General features: G+C 50.9%; 9 protein-coding genes across 9 annotated transcripts; 5 read left to right on the forward strand and 4 right to left on the reverse strand.

Moving 5' to 3' along the window:
* Positions 1-92: 92 nt before the first annotated feature.
* Positions 93-1,179, reverse strand: CDEST_14867 (uncharacterized protein; the record flags this gene model as incomplete). The annotated part of the gene is made up of 2 exons (XM_062931023.1): positions 93-967; positions 1,020-1,179. 2 exons carry the CDS (start codon positions 1,177-1,179, stop codon positions 93-95), a joined length of 1,035 nt encoding a protein of 344 aa, XP_062787074.1.
* A 592-nt stretch (positions 1,180-1,771) lies between these two features.
* Positions 1,772-2,569, forward strand: CDEST_14868 (uncharacterized protein). The gene has a single exon (XM_062931024.1). The coding sequence runs from the start codon at positions 1,867-1,869 to the stop codon at positions 2,332-2,334; it is 468 nt and encodes a 155-aa protein (XP_062787075.1). The 5' UTR covers positions 1,772-1,866; the 3' UTR covers positions 2,335-2,569.
* A 1,307-nt stretch (positions 2,570-3,876) lies between these two features.
* Positions 3,877-4,916, reverse strand: CDEST_14869 (Putative DnaJ domain, Chaperone J-domain superfamily). The gene has a single exon (XM_062931025.1). It carries the CDS (start codon positions 4,799-4,801, stop codon positions 4,019-4,021), a length of 783 nt encoding a protein of 260 aa, XP_062787076.1. The 5' UTR covers positions 4,802-4,916; the 3' UTR covers positions 3,877-4,018.
* A 785-nt stretch (positions 4,917-5,701) lies between these two features.
* CDEST_14870 (uncharacterized protein) lies at positions 5,702-6,964 on the forward strand. Its single transcript, XM_062931026.1, has 2 exons — positions 5,702-5,975; positions 6,044-6,964. The coding sequence occupies exons 1-2, from the start codon at positions 5,758-5,760 to the stop codon at positions 6,555-6,557; spliced, it is 732 nt and encodes a 243-aa protein (XP_062787077.1). The 5' UTR covers positions 5,702-5,757; the 3' UTR covers positions 6,558-6,964.
* Positions 6,965-11,103: 4,139 nt separating this feature from the next.
* CDEST_14871 (Putative peptidase C2, calpain, catalytic domain, papain-like cysteine peptidase superfamily) lies at positions 11,104-13,018 on the forward strand. Its single transcript, XM_062931027.1, has one exon. The coding sequence runs from the start codon at positions 11,201-11,203 to the stop codon at positions 12,749-12,751; it is 1,551 nt and encodes a 516-aa protein (XP_062787078.1). The 5' UTR covers positions 11,104-11,200; the 3' UTR covers positions 12,752-13,018.
* A 2,014-nt stretch (positions 13,019-15,032) lies between these two features.
* CDEST_14872 (uncharacterized protein) lies at positions 15,033-16,870 on the forward strand (the record flags this gene model as incomplete). Its single annotated transcript, XM_062931028.1, has 6 exons — positions 15,033-15,090; positions 15,154-15,294; positions 15,498-15,921; positions 15,991-16,252; positions 16,312-16,616; positions 16,672-16,870. The coding sequence occupies 6 exons, from the start codon at positions 15,033-15,035 to the stop codon at positions 16,868-16,870; spliced, it is 1,389 nt and encodes a 462-aa protein (XP_062787079.1).
* An 856-nt stretch (positions 16,871-17,726) lies between these two features.
* CDEST_14873 (uncharacterized protein) lies at positions 17,727-18,086 on the forward strand (the record flags this gene model as incomplete). Its single annotated transcript, XM_062931029.1, has 1 exon — positions 17,727-18,086. One exon carries the CDS (start codon positions 17,727-17,729, stop codon positions 18,084-18,086), a length of 360 nt encoding a protein of 119 aa, XP_062787080.1.
* A 672-nt stretch (positions 18,087-18,758) lies between these two features.
* Positions 18,759-20,323, reverse strand: CDEST_14874 (Putative mandelate racemase/muconate lactonizing enzyme, enolase-like protein). The gene has a single exon (XM_062931030.1). The coding sequence runs from the start codon at positions 20,242-20,244 to the stop codon at positions 18,973-18,975; it is 1,272 nt and encodes a 423-aa protein (XP_062787081.1). The 5' UTR covers positions 20,245-20,323; the 3' UTR covers positions 18,759-18,972.
* Positions 20,324-21,019: 696 nt separating this feature from the next.
* CDEST_14875 (Putative major facilitator, sugar transporter, major facilitator superfamily) lies at positions 21,020-23,545 on the reverse strand. Its single transcript, XM_062931031.1, has 12 exons — positions 23,237-23,545; positions 23,118-23,176; positions 23,012-23,050; positions 22,846-22,945; positions 22,774-22,790; positions 22,604-22,718; positions 22,512-22,549; positions 22,361-22,454; positions 22,258-22,305; positions 21,965-22,198; positions 21,416-21,903; positions 21,020-21,335 (listed from the first exon to the last, which is right to left on the reverse strand). The coding sequence occupies exons 1-12, from the start codon at positions 23,459-23,461 to the stop codon at positions 21,155-21,157; spliced, it is 1,638 nt and encodes a 545-aa protein (XP_062787082.1). The 5' UTR covers positions 23,462-23,545; the 3' UTR covers positions 21,020-21,154.
* Positions 23,546-24,584: the final 1,039 nt, after the last annotated feature.

The following is a 24,584-nucleotide window of genomic DNA, read 5'->3' on the forward strand; positions in this document are numbered from 1 at the left end:
AACAAAACAGAAAACCTTGCTCAGCTGCGCCCGTTGTGGAGGAGGCTCCTGATTGCTAGACCATCGATGGTGCCACCATTGTGGCATATCGGCTACCTTTTCGATCCAGAGAGGCGCATAGGTTCCTCTCCCCTCTTCAGTCTCCAACGATTACTAGCCTCAACTAACTCGTCGCATCCCTCGACTGCCCAAGACCACTTCTCAAGAAAGCCGGGTGTGGCCTCCCAGCTCCGGATGTCGTGTGGCTCGCCCCAAACGATGAGTCCCTTGCGGCCCGCAGTGACCTCGTCCTCGTCACGTCCTGTCGTGAGGGTCATGGTCGATTTGGGCTTAGGTTTGGGGTCGGAGACTGTGATGGCTATAGGGATGCCCTGTCGCTCTCGAGCCGGCGTCATACTCATGAGCTCACCGATGAGGTCTTGTAGAAGCTCCCATTGGTCGAAGCTTCCTTCGCGTCTTATCAGATTGTCACGGAAGCAGGGAAAAGGAAACAGGTTGATGTACAGGGAGTGTAGGCGGGTCTGCTGGAGGCGGGTCGGGACGAGGCAGGGTGGGATGTTGGGATTCAGGGGGTAGACGGATGTGTCGTCACGGTAAGGACCGCTGATGGGACAGGTAGTTGGGGAGGAGGGTTTATCGGTCCATCCTGTGAGAAGGGTGTTGAGGGTGCGCTTGTTTGAGACGAAAGCGCGGAAGACGTTGTATTGGACAAGATGGAGGAGGTGATCGGTTGAAAGGGGGAAGATGACGGACGGTGGGGTTAGGGGCTTCTGGGAATGGACTGTCGAGGCGGGCTGTGGCCCTCGAAGGACACAGGCGCGTTCGGTTGTGAACGCTGACGCGCCTTTTGAGGCTGGCAAGGCGGCCCGGGAGGAACAATCATCGGGTTCGTCGAGGCGCCAGCGCCTGACATGGAACGGCCGCGACGTCTGAGAAGACCCCGGGACTTGCTCCTTGATCCGCAGTCCTTTGGAGCTTATGAGCTGAGCAGGATTTGAGGCATTGACGGAAGTACTCACGGTGTGCTCTTTGGTTCTTCCGGTTTTGGAGCTTCCTGCGCTGCTTATTGGCCTTGACCTCGGCGTCGGCATCGCCGTCGACGTGGTTGGACTGATGGCCGACCCTGTTCGCCTCGCCCTGACCCAGAGATGAAGAAAGAAGAGTGACAGAGTGTTCCATTTTACTGAGCCACCGAGCCTCCAGATTCCGTAATGATCTTGTCGAAACATCACTGGTAAGTAAAGCAGGAACGCAAATGGACCAGACGAGGTCTTTGGAAGTCGAAAATATGTCGTGCACCGACCAACGTCAATCAACATGAGCTAGACAGGGGCATCGCACTATGCGTCAACCCCCCCACCCCGTGGGCTAGACTCAATGAGGGAAAAAGGTCATCGGGGCGGGGCCAAGATCAACCCAAGGGAGGCTCCGGACATGTTATTAAACCTTAATAAGAGACACACTAGACCGAAAAAGGGCAAACTGTCATCACAGCGAGTCATAAGTCTGGACTGGAAAAGGTTAATGGCAGTTCACGATACAAGATTATTAATCGATAAGGTCCGTCTTTGAAGTATCATCCAGAGGACGGCGTTAATTGAAGGATTTACAGCTATCTCCGGAACTGGCCTCATCCCGAAGTAAGATCGTGGCAGAAGTTAATATTATGGCAATAACTAGCTGATGTCAGAAAATGAGGGAGCCGTCCTGTTGCGCACTGAAGTTAAATAAGAAGTTGGCCCAATGTTTTTTTCCATCGATTCCTCTGTCTCCAACAACTACCTTCAACAGACCGCCTTTAACCACTCACTGCCTTCTGCCACAGTTCATACTTCATAAGAAACCCAACAAAAAAAATACTTCACGATGGCAACTAATTCATCCTCGTCGGATATCAGAAAGTCCATCAAGGCTACAGCCGAAACCTTCTTGGCATCATTCGAAGACGGCTCAACTCAGAACGATCCCGCCATCATCAACCGTACCCTCGCACCCGACTGCGCCCGCCACATACTTCCTTCATCCGTCTCTGAGGTCCTGGGCCTGCCGGCGGACTTCAGCATCGACAATGCGACATTCCAAAGCGTCTTCGCAAAGGATATCAAAGTCCTTAAGTTCCGCAATGGCGTTATCTCGAACTTGGTCATCGACACTGAGGCCCGCCTGGCTGCGTTCACGTCCGTCTTTGACGTTGTGGTGATAAGCAGTGGAGAAACATTCCCGTCTGAGGCCAGCTTCACCTTGTACTTCAACGAGGATGGTACCAAGATTACGAAGGTGATAGAGTTTTTGGAAAAGGATTCAACTGTGAGAATGGCAAACGTCCATAAGTGAAGTCTGTTCAATTTATAGTTATAGTGCAGTCTAGGTAGGCTCCTTCAAGTGGTATACATTGAGGAAGATTTATTTGCACTACAGGTGGTGAGTGTATGAGTAAATGCAAAGATTACTACCAGAGCATGTTGTCGTGAAAGACATGTGTTTCGTGGGCCACTTTGGATGGCACCACAATGTATCTATATCACGTAATGGGCCTCGGACGTACTTCAATCTGGTCATTTTAAACAAATGACCCCAGAAGAGAAAATGATCGTGCATGCTTTGTGTTCTGGAGGTAGAGTGCATATGGTAGAAGCGAATATTGTAGGGGTGTGTGTAAAGAATAAATTAAACTAATGTAGGAAGTTGCTGGGCACTTGAACTGGATGCAGTAGGTGAGTGAGTTCAGGGAGAGCTTGGTATTGGCACGACACTTACCTGAGGCTAGAATGTGGTTACGATGATCGCTCTCGTCCCTGTGTACACCGAAGCTGTGAGTCTGCAAAGGAAGAAGCCCTGGCAGGCAGTGACGCAGAAGTGTTGGTTGCTAAAAATTTTGATGCCAACAGGACCTTCGCCGTTCGTTGCTGACAAGCTAGAAAGCTCGTATAACGTTCCCGAGCACGGTTAAGGCAGGTGTGTTGAAGGACTACGGTCAACTAATCCAGTGACGCCTGTCACCGTTGTCCTGGGACGAGACAAGCCAGTGAATTTTTACTTCTGGTCTTAATGATCGAGCTTGTTCGAGATGCTATCGAGGCATCTTAAGCATGCACGTGTCATATGAGCCGGAAGCTCAGTTATGGTATTTGTTTTCGGCCCCAAGTGCAAAGAGTTGGGGTATGCCAAAAGTTCACAAATTCTTTAAAGATGACTTCTGGGCACATTGCTCGGCTATCTTGGACTTCCACCGGATATTGCATCTCAAAAAGCCCCGACGATAGAATTTCAAGGGTTTACCGAGGGGACTTACACATCTGGCGTGTTTGAAGATTCGTCTACAGCGCGGATGTGACTGGTTGGCGAGCGTCTATAAAGTTGCGCTGATAAGAGCAAGTTGTGACATCTGACGCTTGGCTCTCTGAATACAGTAAAATTACATCAAAAGCTGTCAGCTTACCAACTCGAGATAAATCCCAGGCATTGTTTACTCAAGGATCTGACCGAGTTTTGTAGCCATATGATGTAGTTCTGCCGGTGTGTGGGTGTATGAGACGCTGCGGGACCATTTGTTCGCTGTGCCGGGTTGGGTTGGACGCAATTATAGTCTTATCGAGAAAAGACAGAATTTGGCTGTCTTTGCTTTGGCAAAAGAGCAGGCCCTTTTGGTCGAATCAGGACGAAGTGACCTAAGCTCTCAACCAGGTCCCTTTCTTGAAGAGCTATTCCAGTCGAAGTGCAGTCTACAATGCTCGAGTTTCGAGGCCAAAAACCTTCAGAAAGCTCGAGCGAGGTATTCGCATTCAGGCCAATGTCGTTTACGGCTAATTCTGTCACTAGGCTCTGCTCGTAACCGTCGGCAACTTTAAAAACTTGCATTTTTAAGAGGCACTCGTCAAACTCAACATTCCGGGGCGTTATTTCCTCGATCAGCCAAGATCTTTCAACTTGAGAACGTGGTGTGTTGTTAGAACTCAGCCCTCATTGACAAACTTTGATTTGGAGGGAACGCTAGAGCTCATTTGACTAGGTAGCCTTGTCAATGGCGGCAGATGTTGTCACTCTGATCAAGCCCTGCAAATAGAGCCTCCCGTGACGACCAGTTTCTGAGTTCCCTTCGCGCCAGGAATTCTAATATTCGCAGGTCTCTCGGCTTTCCCTCGAGCCTGTCTGCTAGGCCCTGCAGGTCTCTACTGATCGCCTCCTGCAAAACCAGATCCCGATCCTTGAAGTCCCACTGGGCCTTGCGAGCGCGCTTGAGCTGTACGACAGCGCCAGCCATCGCCATCGCAATTATAACAATGGCAAAAACCGCGTTGGAAGCGAAGATCGGAAACTGCTGCCCGGCTCGGGCCTGTTCGGCGGATGACCGGCCGTCGTATGCACCATAAGTTCCGGTAGCGTGAGAGGAGGCAGATGTGTGCCGAACCCGCTGCGTAGGCAACGACCACCCAAGACCGTATTTCTCATAGAGCAATCGCTTGTGTGGATCTTTGAGGATCTCGTGTGCTTCTACTACCAGACGGTAGCGTTCAATCCTGGTAGCGCGCGAAACACCCATCACCTCTATCCCGTTCTGGATGTAGAGGTCGGGGTGATATAATTTCACCAGCCGGTGGAATTGCTCCTTCGAGTAAGGCGTGCCAGGGCTGGCCCCGAGAATCTCATGGGGTGATGGGTGAGAGCTCCGAGGCCAAGGGGCCCTGTCGTAGCCCTGCCGGGGGTTACAAAGCTGGGGTTTCTGCCGGTCCGAGTGCACATATCGTCGATGGGCCTTGAGAAATGTGTGCGGTGTGCCGCTCCACTTGATGACATGGGCCATGGCGGGTTTTCCAGGATAATTGATCTTGAGGAGGCAAAAGATTTGGGGGTTCTAGTACGAGGTTCGGCTTAGGTAGTTGTCTTTCACCGACACATATTCCAACAAAATTGGCCTGAGGACGGGAGCAACTGGAGGGAAATGGTGAGTGGAAGACTATTTCATTGATTTGGAATACCCACCCGCAAATGCGGAAAGCTCATTATCGTGTTGGAGAAATCGCGGGGTCAATCTGCGCATACATGCTCGAATGCAGCTCCAAACCCTGTCTGATGTGAGCTGCACCTGTGAAAGACAGCCTGTTGGTATGCAGCATGAGAATGACTCAACGTCTCGAACATCTCAAGAGTCGGATTCTAGTCTAAATATAGGCGACATCTTCTTCAGATTTTAAAATGATCAAAGTATGGATTTCAAAGACCGTAAACCAAGCGCCAGGCCTGGTATTGTAAAGCCACAATCGACTCATTCTAGCACCAAGACTAGGAGTGTTAAGGATAATTGAGGCCCCATCCATCTAACACAATATATCTCACCAATGAAATGATGAGCACATGGGTGTTTTACTAGTCCCTCTTTACCGCGCGACGTTCACTAGTTCCAGGTAATCGCCGAAGTGGGTGCACACACGCCATGCCATGCCTAACGCATCGTCAAGGGCGCCACGGACCGGTCCATGCATGGGTGAATGGGACCAGGCCTATTCTATCCTCTCAGTGTCGACCGATGAGAACGTAAGTCCTTATTTTGTTCAGCCTTGTAGCCGTCAAATCACCGCGTCTGGTGCGGCAATATGAGCAGGTTTCGTGCTTCAAATCTCCACACCTATCAGGGTGTCACCAGCGGGCAGGTAGCCATAAATCCCAAATGCAGAGTCGTAGGATAATTAAGAGAAAATAAACGCGCACGAATGACTGCCGCTTGGAAATTGCCAGGCCCAAGTTCTTCCCTTCTTCGTTATGGAGTCCAAGATCGTTAACAGCCTACTGCTCGTAGGCGATTTCTGCATCTCTCTAGTGGCTGTCAGTCTCTTCGGATTGGCGTCCTCTAGACATTACCGAGAGATGCTCTGGGAGAAGGGCGGCGTTGAGGGCTGGAACTCTAACCCAAACCACCGGGTGTACTTTTACGCTAACTATGAAGAACCGCCAGAAATTCCGCTGATTTGGTCGCAACAGTAAAGCCCCTCGTTGCGTAGTGTCCCCGAATCACGAAACTGATAGCAGCTAACCTTTTCTCTTTCAGACTCACCGATGGCGCCCTTGCCGTTGGGTTGCTGTCATTGACTATTCTGATAGCCCGCGTCATTATGACGATACTGGGACAGATGTCTCGAACTTTCTCGATGATATACGACATCATCCTTACATTCTTTTGGATTCAAACGCTCGTGTATCAGGCATCCGGCGATTTCTCAGACCCCAAGCATCCGAGTCCTCACCCTTGGTACTTGTCGCGATACTGTCAGAGGGATATTGCCACGGCGTGTCGGGTCGCGCAGGCAAGCTTTGCGTTATCGGTGCTTGCAGCACTCCTGTGTGGAGGAAGGCTTGTGGCCACCGCAGCGGAAGCAGTGTGTTTCTACTACCGCACCAATCGGGAAATCAGATACCGACTCGTCTCGATGGATCCTGAGACCATGGACGAGGATGATGAAGCCTCCCTGGAGGAGGAAATGGCCAAGGAGAGGGAGCGGTACCTTTATCGAGAAGCACTGAGTCCCGTGCTTGCATTCTTTCCAGAGGACTCAAGATATTAGAATCTCTTGTGTCATATCGCCATCGTTGTCACACATTGCAACATGCCATTGGCCAGGAACGCAGATCTCGGATTTCGACCATCTAATGTTGGCTTCAGCGTCATCATGAATGGGCGAAACATCTTTGTGTTGATATTTTTGGGGCCAATAAGTCTGGTGGCAGGCCTTTGCAGTTTTATTGCAGCAACAAAACGCACAGAGAACCTAGCAGGAACAAAGTAAACCATACTGTCAAGACGCTCCTAGTCGTCACTTACACATACCCGAATCATATTGCAGACAATCAATGAATGCGCTATTCTGCAAAGATCAATTGAGTCAGATTTTAAAGATGACTGGTGACTCTAGAGCTTTAGATTGGCGTACATGCTTTTACAGCAAAACTTGAAGGAAGAAATCAAAAAAATCAGATATGTATGCATGTCTACAAATGGAATCATGGCGAAAGAAGAGTTTTTAAATACAAATTGAATTTGTCTATGTCTCGGACCGAGATTCGGACCGGACCGGGACATTTAATATGGTGGCATCCTGCTGCCCATTGTTCAAGGCTATCCAGAGGCGCAAATTCTCTCTAAGAAGGCAGAACGTGGGACAGATCGAATAGGTCGGAGCAACCTCTCACGGTCAACTGCCACTCTGCATGTCTTTGTTATTAAAAGTTGGAATCGGCATTAGCAAACCATTATACTGATAGGAATCTCTCAATATAAGACTTTCGCTGTTGCTTAAATGCTACCCATCTGATCATGAACTCCCACACTCACTGTCTTTGAGTGACACCGATCCACATGGAATCGGTTATTCCGTTTCCTACCAACTTGAAAATAGCAATGGGAACTTTGGGAATTTTAGGGCTTCAAGAGGGCTCATATATCGTAATAAAAGATTAGATGGTTGATTCTTAGTGCATTGGAAACTTGGCTTGAATTGAGGGAAGAATGCTGTCAACTGAATTTTACCACCTCTATTGTTTTTGTCGATTTCACCGATGGTCGCGGATACCAGAAGAGCGGTGCTCAGTAGAAAGTGACAATAGATTGTGAGTTAAATTCGAGTTTTGGCCAGCTGATCAGATCATCACAGGACCGCAGTTCGAAAATTCCCATAACTAATAGAACATGGGTGGTTATCGTATTAGCCTGCACAGGCAGATTACCTCCGAGCTTATCGACCTCATTGGTGAGTTGAAAGACAGTCGAATAAGTCTTTGAAATATTTATGCTCTAAGTAACGTAGCGGTTACTTTCTAAATGAACATACTGCATTTGGTGCCGCTCATCAATTCCATCTACCTGATGGAACGATGCTGTAATTATCCGAACACCGACTTTGTAAACAAGCTGTTTCTCAAGGCATCCCCAGACACCTTCAATAATCGACGAGGACAAGACAGCAAAGACAGAAGCCTTCGCGCATTGTAACAGGGAAAATCTTGGCATTCTAATAAGTGATGTTTACATTGGCTTTTTCTTGCGGCAATGGAAACTGTGCGTGGTCTTGTGTGAAATTGTCTGAGTGATTGCCTCTGTGACAACAGCGGCCGCGGTTGAAAATTGCAGGTAAGATCGGCACCTTATTCCCGAGTAATTTGACAAGAACACGAAGGATCTATTCCAATGTCTGTAATACAAGCCATAACTGTTGAACCAATATTATGTGGACAAGGCAAAATCATCAATGTCCGAGAGGACGACTGGCGGGCTGAATATGGCCTGGATCAATGGTCGAAGTCCAAGTGTACCATCTTGCTGAAAAAGATAACCGAGTCTCATGAGAAAACTGAATCTTATCGCCTTCTATGCCCCTGATCTCTCAACAAATCCAATCTCATGCCCAGGCGGCCCTGCGCATCCGGCGTTGTTGACAATCGGTGCCAGTATGCAGTGATAGTGTCATGAGAAAAGAGGAATACTCGTCAGTGACAAATGAAATTTCCAATCCAATTTAAAAGACATCATTTCGGCGTTGTCTTGGATGTTATTCCGGTCAGAAAGTCCAGCTGTCAGCTATGGCCATTGATATCTGATGTCACCTTGGCTTGATGCACTGAAGGATTTCTAAAAGCCCAAGATTCCGTAAACTCGGACGAAAGTATCATTTCGTCACTAGAATGAATAGAGTCTTCGCTCTGGCTATTTTGTTTTGTTTACTAAGCGTTTGACAGCCTGCTGTCAATGACAGAGACGGAGGAACAAATGAAGAACCTCGAGACGTTCTCGATACATAAAGGACATGTTTTATGAAATTTAGGATAAGAATTTGGCATAGCAAGGCACAAAAAGATGCAGGCATTGTTGATACTCCGATGGTGTCTTGCCGCATTTCCGTGGCAGTGGTCTAGATCGCGCCAGGACGGCTGGGAGCATGGGTCTGAAACCCCGATCCAGGCTTGTGGTACACCGAGCCTGAACAAAATACGTCTCCAAAGATGGGCTTTGCTTTCGAGAACTTTGTCTCGGTTGTTTTGCTTTTCAAAATGCTAAATGAAATCCGAAGCGGGGCTGCTGCTTGAGGCTGCGCTGCAGGCCACGCACACTACCTCAGCCCGCAGCAAAAGGCAGAAATGCTGCTTTGACGTTGGCTAGTTTCAGCTTGGCTGCCCGAGAATGAGCCGTACGCGAATGTCTGACTGAACACTCTTCCTTTCGTATGCAAGTAGTCGGAGGAGAAGAGCAAATCAGCATTTGCCCAGGAAGAAGCAGCCTGATCCCTCCCGTGCTCCTCGGATCTTTCGGCCGGTGGTTGGGCGGCAATCCTCCCCACTCAAAACCCACTTATGGCCGGGCGGGGGGGGCCGCCGCCCTATCGGGCTCGGGCCGCTCGCCCCGCCCGGCCCGACATCCTCTTGAGACACCGTCCATACTCTTACCACCAAAGGAGCTATGAACTTGGGCAGTTTTCCGGCCCGTGCGATAAACCCTACAGATCCCCCCGGCGGACGGTCATTCAATGCACCAATTCGTTCGTTTAGCCGCTCACTGCCCAATGCTGCTGGTGGTGCAGTGGCAGTGCTCGGGATCGGTCTGGCTTCTGTGCGTGAGATGGGATTTCGGGGACCAAGCACTAGGCAATCGACTCTCCAGCTACTTTTAGATCTACTTTGGTAAAGCATATTCTGAGGGAGTCATGTAGATGCTCTCCACTGATCAGTGATTGAAGCTACGTGCCGAAAAGCCGGGGAAAATGCCATCGTCATCATTGCCTGCTCAGATCACAGCTTCTCAGACCGCATCTTTGGCTGGAAACGGCATGCAATACAATTTCAGGAGGGCATTTGGATGCCACGCATAGCTACTCCGCCGCCCTTAAACTTCAACCCCGCGCGCCTCATCCAGTAACCCGCAACCTTCGCTGCAACCTTGGAAGCTAAGGTCTGCATGGACATTTGGGAGCTCCAAAGCGCCGTGGCTGCATTGATCCGGTGCTCGCTTTCCGTCGGCTGTTTTGTTGATCCATATGTAGTAAATCCCACATGAAGCTTATTAAAGGTCGTAAGGTTGATGTTACTGTTCCGTAAGAAGAAGGCTGCAAGAGGTGGAGAAGAAAGTAAACAAATTTGGAGATTCAATGCAAGAATGAGGGGACTCGAATGCTAACTAGCAACGGTATCCTGCTGATGTGTACAATGTTAAGACATGGGGAGCAAGAGCAAGGCTCCACAAGCCTCCGATGCCACGTGGTCTCGAAGTTTGCTGTTCGTCGGAGCAGCAGTGGCACACACCTTCATGTCATAGACCTAGGCCTTTTCTGACCATTGGAGTCTAGCTCGGTTGTCACCTCAAACCGGGACACTTCCCCAGCTTCTTCCGATGTTGCCGCCGCCGAGAGATCCCTGCATCGGATCAGGCTTTGTATCTGCAGCCTTGAGTTTGTTGGGACTGCATCTCAGCCTCATGATAGCTCCACGTCCACGCTAGGAACATCCTCTTGAGGTCGTGTCCCAACACGAAACCCCTCACGGCATCCTGCACGAGTGCTCCTATCACAGTTTCATCGAAACCTACAATACGACGTTCTACAGCTGTCTAGATCATGCTAAGATCGCCCCTCACGGACATTGGGCACGAATCTTCGCGAGCCTTTGACTTCGTCTAGCGCCAAGTCAAGTCTGCTTCAGCATCTGAGGCTGGCATCTTCACATGTGAAGATGAAACTCGGGCAAATGTGCCATTGGCGATGTTTCTCAACACCCAGGCCAATCGTTCGTTCGCGTTGGGACATGTTTCCGACTCTGTGGCCATCACAGACGTGTCTTGCGGCAGAAATCTCCGACTTCAAAGGTCAACGCTATTACCCTGAGGTTCCGATACGGTCTTGTCGTTTCCCCGCAGCCGAGTATGCAAAACCTTCGCACCGATAGCCAAGACACATAACATTTGGAAATCGTTTGAGTTGAGGCTTCCGTTCTTCAGATTACGCCTTGCAAAGCCGAAGTTTCAAGAGAAGCTAAAGGAAGCATGATTACTTACTCGACAGATCAAAAGGTATAAAGACCCAGTGAAATTGCCCTCAGAGTGAGAACTTGAATTCAAAAAGCAGCAGGTTCTCAGTCAAAGGCCAAAAGTTCTCATCACTCACAACAAAAGCACAACATCTTTTCAACTCATTACAACATACTTTACTTAACTTTTAAATTCAAAATGGGCGATATTCGTAGCTCTGAGAGGGACAGCAACGTCATTGCCCTTGTCGAGGCTATTCTTGGCCACAAGATTGAGAGCCAGCCCGGCTCCTCGTCCCAGAGCACCATGGACGACTACGAGGATCTCGTTGACATGAGCAAGGACCACGACTTTAGCAAGGACGGTCCTCGCCCCGATTCTCCCCCCAAGAACCCCTGCGTCGGTGCCGTCAACCCCTTCGCCCTTGCTGAGGCTCTCATTGGCCGCAAGATTGACCGCCACTCCATGGCCGCTGCCCAGATCCTGCAGAACGTCTTGCAGACCGACTACGACGAGCTGTTTGACATGCGCCACCACTCCGTCCTCTTCGCTGGTATGAAGCTGAACGAGAAGGAGAGGAAGGCCGAGATGTACGATGAGAAGGAAATGAAGATCCTCAACGAGCGGGACCTGATGACCCCCGACTTCTCCGGTGTCCGCCGGCTCGATGACCTCGAGAAGGTCGGCCTCAAGGACCTCAAGGACACCAGAGTCAAGGTTGCCCGCATGCAGAACGGCAAGCTTCGCCTGGTTCTCCATGCCCACGACCTCGGCAAGACCGTCTCCAACCGGGAGGTCACCATGTCCATCAACGAGCTCGTCACTCCCTTCAGGATGCAGAAGGGCCGCTGGCAGCCACCCAACGCCTCTTGGCGCGACATGTACGACTACTTCTTCCAGAGCGTCAACAAGCGCCTGATCTCGGACATCACCATGTTCCAGATCGGTGACCGCCGCGAGACCAACCGCCAGTTTGACGACCCTACCCAGGGCTGCTCCAGCAACAGTTGGTTCGTCGCCGCCCTCTTCTCCGTCTTCTGGGCCGACCCCTGCGCCATCAACCGCGCCACCCGCGTCCACACCCACAGCAACGAGAAGAAGCGCTTCCTGTCCGTCAAGTTCCACGACAAGGGCGGCAAGCAGAACAGCAAGACCGAGACGGTCGACGTCAACTACGAGATCCCCATCAACAACTCGGATAACGAGCCCCTCTACTGCCGCTCCAGCGACGGCGCCGACATCTGGCCCTCGCTGTACGAGAAGGCCTTTGCCAAGTGGATCACCCAGTCCAACTCGGAGCAGCCCGACATCACCCAGACGCACTGCGGTGACCCCATCAAGGCCATGGCCCAGATCAACGGCCGCACGCCTCACTACTACATGTGCGACAACCACTCCGCCCACACCATCCTGGGCCTGGTCCGCTCCAACAGCGTCAACAACAAGACCATCAACCCCATGACGGCCTACACCTACGCCACCGGCCGCGAGTACCACGGCGCCAACCTCGTCGCCAACCACGCCTACTCCGTCCTGGGCTACTGCGTCATCGGCGACAAGCAGTACATTGTCCTCCGCAACCCGTGGGGCGTCACCGAGCCCCAGGGCCTCACCAGCTACACTGGCCTTCTCGGCCGCCTCGAGCCCGAGATCTGGAACCCCGCCACCCTTCTGGACCACGGCGGTCTCTTCGCCCTCGAGGCCGACTCGTTCAAGAAGAACTTCTCCTGCATCGGTGTCTCCAAGTAAGCGCTGTAACATGAATGAACGGTCACTTGCGGGAGACGGATGTCTTCAGCGGTGGGATTGTTCAGGCAGCCTTGGTTTGTGGAGTATGGGTTCGCGTGCTTATCTGTCATTGTTGCTATCTATCTCTCAACAGGCTCTTGACTTGAGAAGCCTGCCAAAAGTTGTATTCTGCCGCTGCTTTTATCCGCCTTTCGTTACTGGGGGTTGAGTCAGGGCAGCTGGCAATGTGACGGAAAAGCAGTGATAGGGTTAGCGGACAGATCAAAAAGTTGGTGTACTTCGTAATTGCAGAATACGATCTCAGTTGCCATCGAGATGTTTTTGGGGTTGATTTCATCGTGAAGAGCATTAAAATACAGGCTAATGACTCCCCATCGATTGTCATGGCCATCTATTTAAGCTTGTCGCGGCTCATACAGGTCGATAAGCCTTTTTGAGCCAAGGAGGCGCCTCTTCCAGTTTCCCCTTTGCTGTCGGAGGAAGGAGTTTCGCCACGTTTTAATAATTGACGTCCGTATCGTTTCTGATTTAAGTCGTGCGAATCCCGAATGACTTGAAAAAGATTTCGTCTGCTTCCTGAAGCGTGACACCGAAACCCTAGTTGGTTACTTGGCCTAACTTTGCACCCACTACTATGAGTTGTCGGGAAGCGTTGAGCGGAGTGTTTTCATTCTCCGGTGTTTTTTCTCGTCTTGCAACTTCGCGGATTTCGCATTTCTGGCAGAACTACTGCTGTCTCGGTCTTGAGCTCACGAAAGGGAGGTTTCATTGGTTGAATGGTGTCTCGTTAACGGATTTCAGGCACTGAAAATGTGATTCAAGTGGCTCAAATTGTCCACTTCTGCCACTCCGTCATGTGTCGAGAGAATTCGGCATGCCCTTTAAGGTTGTGTTTCTCATAGCTGGACATTCCGGCCTCGAGCGGGACACGGCGAGAGTCCTCGAACAAAGTCGCAATGTGTAAGGGTGACAGAAACTACGTGTCAAGAAGGTGTCCTCGATACGAATGTCAAAAAAAAGAAAAGAAAGCTGTTTTAAATTCGTTGCTTTGGAGACGTTCATGTTTATAAGCCTGAAAAAACAAGATGAAAAAGGAGAGAGATCCTATCAATATGTTTTAGCCCAATCCACCGGAAATACAACCTCCTCGGATTGTTGCCAACTCATATGGTTGGCGGATTGCTTCATTGTTTGTTATTTAGGTAACAATCTATCTTACATAGCTACAAATAGAGCTTATAGGTACCTGTTAAGATCTAGCGAAGAAAAGAAGGAGTTTAACATATGCAAATTTGGGTGCGCCGACTTCCAGGGTTGACAGTAGACTGCAGCAACTGCTATCTTCAATGACTCTATAGTTAGATTGCATCTACTCTATTAAGAAACAATTTACGATTCTACAGTAAGTTATATTAAATGCATGTCCTAAAATATACTGTATATTTTGCACAGCTGCGTAGCTTAGTGCCAGAAGAGCAAAGCAGACCTTGTGTTACGTGTTAACAGTGGTCTACGCATGTTGATTCCTCAATAGATTTATCCTTGTTGTCCACAGAAGCTTGCTAAATAGGGCTTTAAGAATAGAACCTAGAATACTCTCCAAAACTTCAGAACAATCGACAGACAGTCCTGACTTATGAGTACCTTTACAAATGTACAGAGTGAACAAGGTAGTAGAACTTTCTTTCATTTAGAGAAAATAGCCAAGGAATCTTTTGTCACGTTCCTTTAGTGCAAACTTCAGCTTGCTGTACAAATATGGCAGGAACTGTTTATAGATTAACAAAGAAAGACATATGACTAGGGGGTATTTGCTCGTGTTGCTGGCTCCTGTTGATGTTGATTCTTCAGTCAACCAATGTCTCTATCAATTCCTTTGACTTTGAATGATTTTAATGCAGTCTTAGAAAGAAACAGATGCAACTCATTGTCAACACTTAATGGTCACTGTGTCTTTGTTCTACGAACTGGAAAGGAGCATGGAGAATCTGGTAGAATCTGGGGTACATGACTGTCCGACTCACAAGCCCTCCTGAACTAACATATATATATATGGTGACTTCACTCCTTTTTACACTCACTCACTTCCCTCTCCACCCCCAAAGACAAACAGCAACGGCAGGATGACTATTCAGCCCCTCTGCGCCAATCTGGAACCTGAAAAGACGAATTACAAGAAGGTCAGCAAAATCGCTTGCAGCAAATGCTTTCTTGTGGTGGTGGGTGATATACGACCAATCCTCCGGCGTTGACACGTGTCTTCCTTTACTGATTGAGATACATGCAGTACTATAACTCCGAATGCCAAAAGAGCCACAAGGCTACCCGCAAACGCAATTGTAAATCCTCGTTGAGAGCTAAAACTTGGCAGCCCGATTGGGTCCTCAAAAATCGAACAACAGCCTTTGTCGGTGATGGACCTCAGCAGGTGTCGTACGGAGGCAGAAAGTACCTCTGGGGCAACATTCCCGCCATCGACGTTCTTCAGCTCGTAGCCAACGAAGGCGAAGCTTCTGGCGAAAAGTTGCGCCTCTTGTTTGCCGGTAAATGTTCTGTCATTTCATCAAACGTTGAACACAAACTGAGTCGTCGCGGACAGCTTCAGGAGACCTTCGAAATGTCATTAAAACCATTGCCCAGCTCCCCGAAAGCTATACTCAGACGGTCGAGGTGACTATGAACGACCGCGATCTTGACATTGTGGCATGAAATGCCATTTTACTTCTCATTGCCCTGGTGATCGAAGATTTCGACGCCTCTGCCGACTGCATTATTCACGTCTGGTACTCCGCTTTCCTACGCAAGTCTGACCTCGACATTCTCCAACAGCGGATCCGTCCCTTGATCGAGGAAGTCTGCCACAAGCTAACGGGAAAGTCTACTGACAAGCTCCTGGCAAAGACTTGGACATACGGCCAGCGTTCCGTGAGGCTCGTGCTGCAGAAGTCCGCTTGGGATGCTCTCCTGGCCTTCACGGACAAGCCAAAGGATCTGACGATGGAGCAGGCAAGAACACTTCGCACCACTCTTGCCGAGGATCGGATGGACTTCCGTAATCGCCATCTCTGGTTTCAAACCCCTTCTCATCGGGTTGCAATGGTTCGCTTTCGTGAAGACGGACTTCTGCTTCCGTTTGGAGCTTCGCAGGTCGACTTCCAGCAGCCCAATCCGTGAGTGATAGACCGGCCGCATCCACTTCCACAAGTGCAACGGATACCATTACTGACACGCCGGACAAGTACTATGTTTCAGGACGCAGAGAGCTGGCCGATGAAGGACGACGCCGACCCCCTCCATGGTTGGTTTTCGAAGGAAGTCCAGGAGACCTCGAATGGACCTGCATCGGATGATATCTATGGCAAACTCTTTGTTCACACCCAAGCCCTTCTTTTTGTCTTTCTCGGAAGGCTCCCGGGTTTACAGGCCTCATTTCAACTGTTCCAGATGGACGCTTCTGATGTCCCTGGTCACCTTGAAGCCGGATCATACACCCGAATCGAGGTAAGCAAAAAGTGGGATATACTGCTGCTGAATACCACGAACTGATTCATCACGCGTAGGTCTCCAACATCTCAGACACAGGCTACCTAGGGATCCATCGCACGCTCGGCTGCATGGTTCCTCTGCTCCAGAGCCCTACTGTCAACCGTCACGCGACGGTGATCACCCTGGTCATGAATGCTGTGGAAGAGAACCTCACCGATTTGGAAAGATTCTCTGGCATGATTCCAGGAGGCGCAACATGGATGCGAACCCTTCGATACCTGTCTCTCACAAACAGACAGCTAGAACCCAAAGATCCCGTCATCTTCAAGATCCTGGCCGCTCAGGACTGCCTCGCGAACCATGGTGTCGTCTTTTCCCGGTGAGTAGGCTGTCTGCCGGTCTCGTTCTCGTGATGAAGCTCACTGTGTTTCCAGGTTTCCTCTAATGTTCAAATTATCCGAGGCGCCTCGGATCGTCGGGGCCGCGATGAAGGATGAGCACACCGTGATCGAGAAGTGGCCATTCAGATTGAAGCTGCAGCCTGGACAGCCCGGTGCCCAAGCGGAGTTTAATCGCCTTGTTGGTGGGGGAGTCCCGAGCAAGGAGTTCTGCCTGGAGTGGAAGAGAGTGTGAATGCCATGAGGAAATGAGTGTGACTGGCCTTTTTTATTGCCCTGGATATTATTACTCTGCATGAACGCGTTCCCACCAGTGGTTCTAGGTTGTACTCAATTCAATCTCGTTAGACTGCATGATACTCTCTCGTCTATTGATGCTTCATGGATGAATCTTGTGACGTGCACTCCTGCCAACAGGTCCGTTTTCATCATTGCTGCTACTGATGCTTTTGCAAAAGGGGGCGTAAGGCGATACTGCAACAGACCCGTGATGCTATGACGTGTTCTTACACTGCCATGTCACAAGAGCTCGTAGCGAAGGGTCGGCTTTCAAAGGCTCAAGAAAATCTCTCCCTGACTCAACCAGCAACCAGGGCTTTCCAACTTCATGGGCAAGACTCTCCACAGTCGGCAGCAGAACAAAACGCGAATTTCAACAGAAGAGATTGATTTCCCGGCCTAGTCGTTGTCGTACCAGCTATGGGCGCCTCTCGAGACGCCGAAGAGCCATCGGTCAACATTATCAGATGAAAACATCAAAGCTTCGGGGGGGCTGCCCTCTCCTTGAAGTACTCTGAGCATTTTTGACTTTGTAATTGCATCGGATCAAAGTTAATCTTCACCGTCAAACGTCTTTGATGTCCTCATGTGACCCTGCATAGGATTTACGTGGTCGGACTGATCCGCCCGACCATTCCGATTCATCGCCTACGACGTATATCAAAACACTGTACATTAACCACATTTCTTCGTGGGCGCCGGTAACAGAACTTTGCTTGCTTTTGGTGTGGTGTCGGCAGTATTCGATTTGTTTGCTTTCTTAACCACCTCCAATTTGTTACATACCGGTTCCCCTCTTATTTGTCGCGGTGATGAACAACAATGCCAATCACACATGGCCCGACGCCGTCACCGAGTTGAGGCTGCGCAGCGGCATCACGACAGGCGACACTCTCCTCCCCAACTCGATCACGGCAAAGGGGTGGCTGGCTTGCGTTGCGTTCTCTTTATTGAACGGCCTCCTCGACAGGCTGTTACGGTACAACCAGAAGGATCCCCTTCGCCGAGCGCAAGTCACAAGGCGTCGGCGTCGGTTGGATGTATGGGAAGAGAGGCAGCACAGTGGGCTCGAAAAGCTTCATGAAGTTCTGTCGGATATGGACATCCCAGAGGTGGACTTGAATACGGTGGACATGCATGAGTGGCTCGACTACGCTTTCTATCGATCATGAAAATGACGTTAGGACCGGCAAAATGCATCACGGATTAAGAAAACGAAAGCCCGAGTTGGACAGTGAGCCGGTAAGTTGCCTATCAGTCTATTGAAAAGGTAGCGTTATCTGACATCATTGAGCCCAGCCTGCAAGTTAAAAGGCGGCATGCTGGAAGGATCTCAAGAAGATGGCAGCTATAGTTTTTGGCCCCCTGCTCCCTCTCTAGAGCCCCCCGACAAGGTTAAAGGAGGCCATATGTCACGCCTCGACAACCATAGTGCGCTGCTCAGATTTCCTGAGATTGCAGTCTTCGGTTGTAGGGTAATAATATCGGTCGCAGAGCTTAATCGCCCCTCTTTCTATGCTGGACCTGAGTTACGGCCAGACGGACTAGTTTTCCATTTCAGCCTAGATGTTTAAAGCAACAAACACAAAATAGACACTTGTCCCATTTTCAGATGGATCACGAAATTGTCGTAACCTCTTGCATGAAAAGCCGAAATCCGCATAGATGAGCCGGGTAACCAAATTTCAGTCTGCGCGGTTCCTCGAGGAATGGTCCAGGAATACTCTCGTGAAAATGGAAACTTTTCCAATATACACACTATTAATAATTCAGTACAAAGGCATTATACGGACACCTCAATCTCAAAGATTGTGATGACTCGTTAGTTTCTATGAATGCTCTATGTGCAATGAGATTGATAGGCAATACTGCTAAAAGAACTCAACGTTGAAAATGAAGGGAATACGTGTATTGGGTTCGATAGTCAGACAGCCTAATGATAAGAACAGTCTCACGCATTTGCAATTGAGACTATGGATTGTGTGAACATTGTCAATTGGAGACATCCCCAAGACGCCTGTGCATATTGCATATTACAAGCAGACTTGACATCTCGCCTCACCATTTGGGAATCTTGGCTGAAAAGTCTGGCTGAAACCTCTTCATATAGGTAGTGTCGTCCCGTTTCCGCAACCCGCAGTCCAGGTACTGTTGATGCAGACGCGCCAACTTCTCCCTGTCGAGCTCAACTCCCAGGCCAGGGGCAGTCGGAACATTGAGGCCGCCGTCGGCCCATTTCAAGGCCCCTTCGACGACGACATCCTCGTCGCGGCGCTTCCACGGCCAGTGGGTATCGCAAGCGTAGTCCAGGTTGGGCGTCGCCGACGCCAGGTGCGTCATGGCAGCGAGCGAGATGCCCAAGTGGCTGTTGGAGTGCATCGAGAGCCTCATGCCCCAGGTCGCGCAGATGCCGGCCAGCGTCTGGGACTTGCGCAGGCCGCCCCAGAAGTGATGGTCGGAGAGGATCACCTGGACGGCGTCCTGCAGGATGGAAGGCGGGAGGTGGGAGAAGGCGACGACGGCCATGTTCGTCGCCAGCGGCATCGAGGCCTCCTTGGCCACAGCGGCCATGCCCTCGATTTCCGGCGCCGGGTCTTCCAGGTACTCGACTATGCCCTCCAGCTCCTTGGCCACCCACTTTGAGGTTTCGACCGTCCATGCGGCATTGGGATCCAGCCTCAACGGCACGCCGGGAAACGCCGCGTGCAGTGCCTTGATGGCCTTGACCTCCTCTGCAGGAGGATAGACGCCTCCTTTGAGTTTGATGGCCTTGAAGCCGTATTCGTCTATAATCTTCCGGGCTTGCTTTACGATGCCAGCGGGGTCCAACGCCGCGCCGTACTCGTCATCCGCCTCTCCGGGGTGGCCTGCCCACTTGTAAAACAGGTATGCAGAGTACTGGACGTTGTCTCTGACGCGGCCGCCGAGGAGGTCGCTCACGGGGACACCCGCCAATTTGCCCTGGATGTCGAGGCATGCGACCTCGAAGGGAGAGAAGACTTTATCAACAACAGATGCTGTAGTCACCATGCCGGCCATGCCGTCGCCGCCCGTGCTGGAGTCGCCTACAAGGGAGTCGACACAGATCTGGTAGATTGAGTTCGTGTTGTATACCGAGAGACCCTTGATGCGATCGGCGGCCAGTTGCAGACGACCGAGATGAGTTGAGTCGCCGTAGGACTCGCCTAGCCCGTATCCGTCATCCGTGACGACCTCGATGATGCTGCGGAGGGCGAACGGTTCGTGAACACCGACGCTATTCAGCAACGGCATGTCATGGAACGCCACTGGCGTGATGACGATGTCCCGGATAAAACCTCGTTGAGGCATGGTTTCTTCTGGCTTGTCCTCGCCGTGAATCTGATGGTTTGTCCAAATGCCAAAGAAGAGTTTCGATGGGGGTTGATGGTTGCTTTAACTTCTGTAAATGGTGATTAAATCAGATGAGGAGATGGGATGTTTGCGCGGCTTGCATTCGGCAGTCAATCAGTAGCACACCTCTCGTGGACAGTAATCCGTCGCGCTTTACAGGATTATGAGCGGGCTCAGGTCTTTTCCGCCCTCAATTTGTTTGTCCGGGGGTTTGGACAGGGATAGACACACTTCTGATATCCGAGAATCTGGGGGATCTGCAGACGGAAAAGCGGATCTAGTTGGAGATGCTTCGCGGGGAAATAGATGTGTTCACTATCCGACTGTCTCGTATCAGCGAAACAGTCTAAGCTGTGCTTGCTATCAATTCTCACCACTATTAAAAATACCAGAAAAGGTCTGATCTCGGTTTCGATGCTGTTTCCAATAGGTAGCTGTCATTATCAAATGGTATGGTTCAGTATAGCGTTGTTGAGAGTTAGCGGCGGATAACTCGTTGTTGCCAGTCAACCTCGGCTGGCAAAAACAAGTCAATGGGTCTCATTTGAACGACGAAAGAGATGGCTTCTTCGTATGTTTGCTTCCTTGGGAGACCTAACATGGTATTTTGGTTCATAGATCCCATGTAGCATGGGCAACTTCGATCCCTAAACTACTTTGACGCACACTCGCCTCCTTGGGGCACAGTTTCAGCATTGAATGAATCTTTGATGGCAGAAAATAATTATATGGTGTGGCTAGTATGTTGCATTTTACAGCTGATACCAAGTGCTGGTAAGCATGTTGTAGCTACGAGTCGTATTTGTTCCCACGTTTTGCCTGGTTTCGGACAGACATCATGGGAAGCAGTCGGAAATATCGCAGTAGCCTAAGCCTCCACGAACTTCTCATTGGGAACCTTCATAGTCTCCAACACAGTCGACGCGTTTCGAGGCTCCAAACTCTTCTTGACCGGGTTCGGCGCAGAGAAGACCTCCTCCAACTCCTCGAGAGTACGGTGGTTGGTCTCGGGGAAAAAGAAGTATATGAACACAGCCTCCATGATATCCCTTAAGACAAATGTTAGCACGCATGCCCAGCGCCGGCCCTCGCAGTTGGAAGAATAGAGGTTAAGCGATCGATAACATACCAGAAGACAAATACCAAGTAAAAGTAGTAGCCGATTTTCTCAAAGGCGGGGCCGGAGCTGTAGGCGAGGACCAGCGAGATGGCCGATGAGGCAAAGTTGCCGACGGCGGTGCCCTTGGCGCGGGTGGAGGTGGTCAGCGTCTCGGCGATATACATGCTCTGCTGCGCGGTCCAGCCGAGGGAGAAGATGACACCGAAGAGGAAAACGAAGGCGATGGTAGCGTTGGCAGCGTTGGTGTTGGTCTTGTCGTCAACCGCCATCTTGGACGTGCCGGTCATGACGGCGAAGGTGACGGAGCAGAAGAGAATGCTGTAGATCAGGAGGGGCCGGCGACCGATACGGTCCGTCAGGCGGGCGCCGATGATACTGCCGAAGAGGCCGAGGATGCTATTGACGGCGTTGAGGGCCAGGACCTTCTTCTCTTCGTCGATGCCGGCAGTATTCATCATGGTGACGAGGTAGTAGCTCGACAGCGAGTTACCGGAGGCCTGAGGATTTCCCGTTAGTATATTCCGTAGCAGAATGTAACAAATCGCCGAAAAGAAATACCTGTCCCATGATGGCCATGCCCAGGACGCAGATGAGTCTTCTACGGGCTGAGTGGGTGTTCCACAACTCGCGGTAGTCCCACCACCTCTTGTCGCTGGCTTCGCTGGAGATCTGGGCCAGCATCTCCTTCATCTGCAGTTGTACGATGGGGTGGTCAGGGTCGTTCTCCCCGTGCAAGGCCGTCAGGATCTTGGCGGCCTCCTCGTGTCTGTCGTTGGCGACGAGCCATCGGGGCTTTTTATAACGTATCAGCAGGAATGTCAAGTGGTCGAAAAAGAGGTCGAAACACGTACACTCTCGGGCAGGAAAAAGACAAAGATCACAACGATTCCAGATGTCGCCTGTTCATCGTTAGCCGAATGCCAATCCTCAACCGGGGTAGCGGGGAAACAATACAAGTTGGCACCAGACAGGAACACGCCAGCCGCCGTCGCCGGGGATAAAGGAGGAGCCATAGGCAACGAATCCCGCGATGAAGGCACCAACGGGCCTGAGTGGGTGTTAGTCTCGTGGCATGTTGTAGATATGGCCTGCTGGAAGCACTCACCACATGCAGTTGTAAAGTCCAGTGAGGGTTCCTCTCCACTGTTCCAGTTGTCAGTCGACCAATTCTCTGGAAAGCTAACTTATACCACGAACCTTGGGATGCGCCAACTCGCTCACGTATGTAGGCGCAGAAACACAGCAGAAGGACACCCCAAATCCCAGAAGAAACCGTCCTCCCAGAAACTGGGGAACAATATTACTCGTAGCTCTGTGATGGATATCAGCATCGTGTTGTTGCGGGGTGCGGTGAGGATCGTTCTTACTGGACACAAGTGCCCACCTGAGTGATTGTCAGTCTAGGTCAAGAGGAGGTTGTAGAGTAGAGGCAAACTCACGATGATCAAGACGGCGCCAGTGAACATTCCCCAGCGACGACCGAGAAGGTCGTTGACAGGTCCCGTGAAAGCGATGGCGCAAACTGATCCCACGTTGTACCTATTTCCGTCCAGTCAGGAATCAGAGTCCCCCTCCCCCCACTATGGGTCTATCGTTATGACTTACATCATGAACACTATACCGGTCGATGAGCCCGAGGTTTTCCTGTCATGGCGTTAGCATACACAATTCACGTTGCATAGCTCGATGCAAACAAGTCACCATCACGTACATGTTGAACGTCCGCTGGTACGACTTCATTCCGTTGAGCGAGCCCATGAGAGATCCGTCCTGTGAGGTTCACCGTCAGCTCAAGCATCCACATATCACGACCGGGAGGTTGAAGCTCACATATCCGTTGAGCGCACCACAGCAGTACGCAACGAAGAGGACTCCGTAGAGATGCCACATGGACTTTGTCCACGGCGAGTAATTGCCGTCTTCGACCTCGTGGGCGATCTCGTGGGCGGCAACGGCCGCCACCACGTCGGGGGGCGCGTCTTCCGTGACATCGTTGTTGTAGAGGTCTCTTTTCTCGTCGGCGACCGTGGAGGTCTGCTTGGTAGGGTCGACCATGACGGGCAAGCAACAATCGCAACGTACGTCAGTCGCTGCTGGGAAGAGATGAAAGGTGTGCGACCACAGGAGTCTTGGGGGGAGAGCAATCGATCAGCCTCTCTCCCCCGGATCGACGCGCTCTTCGCCTTTTATAACAAAGCTCCTGATCCATCCTAACGGTTCGCTTACTCGCCGCGTCTAGGCCATATTACCACATCTAACCCAACACGATGGCGACGAATGCGTGTGTGTGGTCACACCTGTTTGCTCTCCGCCCGCTTGGCAGCTGCATATGCACGTCCATGGCTTCACTCTGGCAAAAAAGAGAGACCTTGGGGCCATCCCCGCAATTTTGTCTTCCCCAATTTACCCCGGAGTCTGCAGACTGTGCCATCCCCAAGTCGATCACATGAGAAAGGGGACTGGTTCATCGACGGGCGGACTGGACAAATCCGGGTTCTGTCCGGCGCGGTGGATGCAACGTCTCACGGTGGGAAATTGAACCGCATCACCGAGAGGCGTCGTGATTGGAGGGGCTAACTCGAGAAACCGCTCTGTGTCCAGGGCTTCGGCGATCGTTGGCTGGTGTGGGTTGGATGGCCGGCTCCGGATTCCCCGCGCTTGACTAAGTGAAGGGCAGACGGTTTTGTTAACAGTAGCTCTAGCAAGACCATGGTACTCATCCCCCTATCCCAGAAGAGTATTTCTTAAAGCTGCAGTTGGCAACAATCCAGACTGCTGGGATGAGGCTCCATTTACCCAGTTTTCTACTTTTCGCGCCATGTCAACCCGTCTTGATGGGCGGAACGGTTGACCATCTCACGAGAAAGATCCTTTGGGACGACACACCATGCACTGTTGGCGACTGTAGCTTGAGGCGCGCTACTATCCTGCGTCTTGGCCGGCAATCGTCGGGCTTCGCGGTGCCGGCCGGGGAACCGGACCGAGCCAGGGGGGCTTAACACTGGCTAGGTAACCAACCACATAGGCTTGATTCGGACAAGCATCGTCTTGGGTGGAGGGATTCTGAACCTTTGCTGCCAGTCTACATTCCTCTTGGCATGTCATATTTTTACCCTAACAGAAAATTCGGCAGAACAGAACAAGAATGAGCAGCAGAAACTCCAGCAGTCCTGTTGGA

The sequence above is a fragment of the Colletotrichum destructivum genome, chromosome 10 (assembly GCF_034447905.1).
Source record: "Colletotrichum destructivum chromosome 10, complete sequence".
Taxonomy (NCBI): Eukaryota; Fungi; Ascomycota; class Sordariomycetes; order Glomerellales; family Glomerellaceae; genus Colletotrichum; species Colletotrichum destructivum.